Consider the following 3,089-nt stretch of genomic DNA (forward strand, 5'->3'; position numbering starts at 1 on the left):
GTCTTCCCCTCTTTGACCCATTTCAACTCTGTCTCTACAAGTCTGTCTAATAAAAAAAAAGAAAAAAGGCCAAAAAAATGATATATATATATTACAAAACTGCAGCCGTAAAGCTATAGTGTGTAACTTTTTCGATATGAATAAATGTCAGTTACATTCAAGCCGTCGTCAAAAAACTAGTTGACACAAAGTTTGATTAAGCCTTTTATCAGCTCCACAAAACTCTCTCTGTATTTCTCAGTATGGCAGCGTTTACAAACTGGTGTCGATTTCTAAAATGTTTTTACATTTATACTACATATGATCTCAGAGTTCAATACACCTTCATATTCCCAATGGTGAAGTAGGTCTTTAAGAACTTTTATTGGAGGATAAAGGAAATATACACAAGGCATCCTAACCCCTAACTGTGAGCAAAGACACAACACAACACACACACACGCACACACACACACACACACACACACAAGTTGAAAATGGACACAAACAACCAGTTAGCTGTTTACTGTTTACTCACCTTACTCTCCATGTGTTGATGGTCACTCAGTGTTCTGTTTGTCAGCGGTTTCCTGTTGCTGTCTGTTCTTGCTGCTTCACCCTATAGTGAATAAAATAATCATTTTATTATAAGAAGTATTTGTGTCTCATCAGAGCTCCTGCAGTCAAATTTGTCCAGTTTTAAATAAAAAAAAGTAACTTATATATTATAATTTCTTGTAGTAAAATGTTTATTCATTTTTAGATATTTTTCAGATGGCTTTGTGGTAAGTTTTAAATGCATAGAGAATCCAGGTGAACAAATTAAAGGTCCAAAATGTACATTTAGGTGTTTATTTGGCTTAACCTTGTCTGTCTGGATCTGTATATTTCTCCTACAAAACCAACCAACTAAAAATCTCAACTTCTAAAGCACTAATATCAACAAAACTTCCCATCTACCATTCTAAGCACTTTTCTAATATGTTATAACAATGAAATAAAGATTTTCACTCTGGCTACATCTAGAATTTTTAGTTTGTAAAGAAATACAAATTCATGCATTACTAGGTAGATATTGCCACAGAAAAATACATTATAATACAAAAAAATATTATTTCAATGCAAGTTATCAAGTGGCAAAGTTTCATGATCATATCTATAAGTTTAAAAAAAAAAAAGTGTACCCCAATTCACCTGCAGTGTTTAAAACAGTGCTGTTGGGTTTAAGTTTTGCAATAAGCTGCTGACTTACAGTCATATGAAAAAGTTTGGGAACCCCTCTCAGCCGGCATTATAATTGACTCTGCTTTCACAAAAAATATATAAAAGTGGTATGTCTTTAATTTACCAGGAACAGCTAAGTACTGGGATGTTTTCCAAACAAAGATTTTTTGAAAAGCAGTATTTGGTTGTATGAAATAAAATAAAATGTGAAAAACTGGCTGTGCAAAAATATAGGAACCCTTGTGGTTTTGTTGATTTTAATGCCTGTAACAGCATGTAAAACTGAGGACTTTAAACACAAAGTTGGTTGGATTATGTTGTTAAGCCTTGAACCTCATAGAAATGTCTGTTTAATCATGAGAAAATGTATTTTAGGTGCCTAAATGCAAGTTGCACTTCTCTTTGACTCTCTGCTGAAGTGAGACAGAATGGGATCATCAAAACAGCTCCCAAAAGATCTGAAAAACAAAGATTGTTCATTGTCATGGTTTAGGGGAAGGCTACAAGAAGCTTTCCCAAAGGTTTCAATTGTCAATTTCGACTGTAGGGAACGTTGTCAGGTAATGGAAGGACACAGGCACAGTGGCAGTTAAACCCAGGCATGGCAGACCAAGAAAAAAACAGGAGCGGCATAGGTGGAGGATTGTGAGAATGGTTGCACACAACCCACAGATCACCTCCAAAGACCTGCAAGAACATCTGGCTGCAGATTGTGTATCTGTACATCGTTCAACAATTCAGCGCAATTTGCACCAAAACATATGCTTTTTATAAAGACCAAATAACTTATTTTTTGTCTCATCAGTCCAAAGCATTTTCTTCCAATATGAATCTGGCTTGTCTAAATGAGCTTTTGCATACTCCATGCAACTGTATCTGTGGCGTGGGCGCAGAAAGGGCTTCCTTCTCATCACCTGGCCATACAGATGTTTTGGTGCAAATTGCACTGATTTGTTGAACCATGTACAGATACACAATCTGCAGCCAGATGTTCTTGCAGGTCTTTGGAGGTGATCTTTGGGTTGTGTGCAACCATTCTCACAATCCGCCGCATATGCCGCTCTTGTACTTTTCTTGGTCTGCTAGACCTGGGTTTAACTGCAACTGTGCCTGTGTCCTTCCATTCCCTGACAACGTTCCTTACAGTAGAAATTGACAATTGAAACCTTTGGGAAAGCTTCTTGTAGCCTTCCCCTAAACCATGATAATGAATAATCTTTGTTTTTAAGATCGTTTGGGAGCAGTTTTGATGATCCCATTCTGTCTCACTTCAGCAGAGAGTCAAAGAGAAGTGCAACTTGCATTTAGGCACCTAAAATACATTTTCTCATGATTAAACAGACATTTCTATGAGGTTCAAGGCTTAACAACATAATCCAACCAACTTTGTGTTTAAATTCATCAGTTTTACATGCTGTTACAGGCATTAAAATCAACAAAACCACAAGGGTACCCATATTTTTGCACAGCCAGTTTTTCACATTTTATTTTATTTCATACAACCAAATACTGCTTTTCAAAAAATCTTTGTTTGGAAAACATCCCAGTACTTAGCTGTTCCTGGTAAATCAAAGACATACCACTTTTATATATTTTTTGTGAAAGCAGAGTCAATTATAATGCCGGCTGAGAGGGGTTCCCAAACTTTTTCATATGATTGTACTTCACTGCGCGCAAAGGGCAACACGAACGCTCTGGAAATTCCCTACTTACTTTTAGCCAGTCACAGATGTGAACATACGATAGCTTGGGTCCAGGTTCACTCGCAGTTCAATCTTCATAGCCAATAACTGGTGATATGTCCACACTGCAAACTATCTTACGTCGAGGCCACAGAGTCGAATATAAATCCATCCGTTGAAGAAAGAAAAATTATATTCCCCGAA

General features: G+C 36.7%; 1 protein-coding gene across 1 annotated transcript in view; it reads right to left on the bottom strand.

The window, feature by feature from the left end:
* LOC307253545 (tripartite motif-containing protein 54-like) overlaps positions 1 to 529 on the bottom strand; it is a gene marked incomplete at both ends in the record, with an annotated part of 12,172 nt that extends 11,643 nt beyond the window's left edge. Inside the window, one exon of the mRNA XM_080031652.1 lies at positions 518 to 529. Within this exon, the coding sequence (XP_079887778.1) occupies positions 518 to 529 (12 nt within the window). The remainder of the gene's footprint in view (positions 1 to 517) is intronic.
* Positions 530 to 3,089: the final 2,560 nt, after the last annotated feature.

The sequence above is a fragment of the Ammodytes marinus genome (assembly GCF_949987685.1).
Source record: "Ammodytes marinus genome assembly, chromosome: 7".
Taxonomy (NCBI): Eukaryota; Metazoa; Chordata; class Actinopteri; order Uranoscopiformes; family Ammodytidae; genus Ammodytes; species Ammodytes marinus.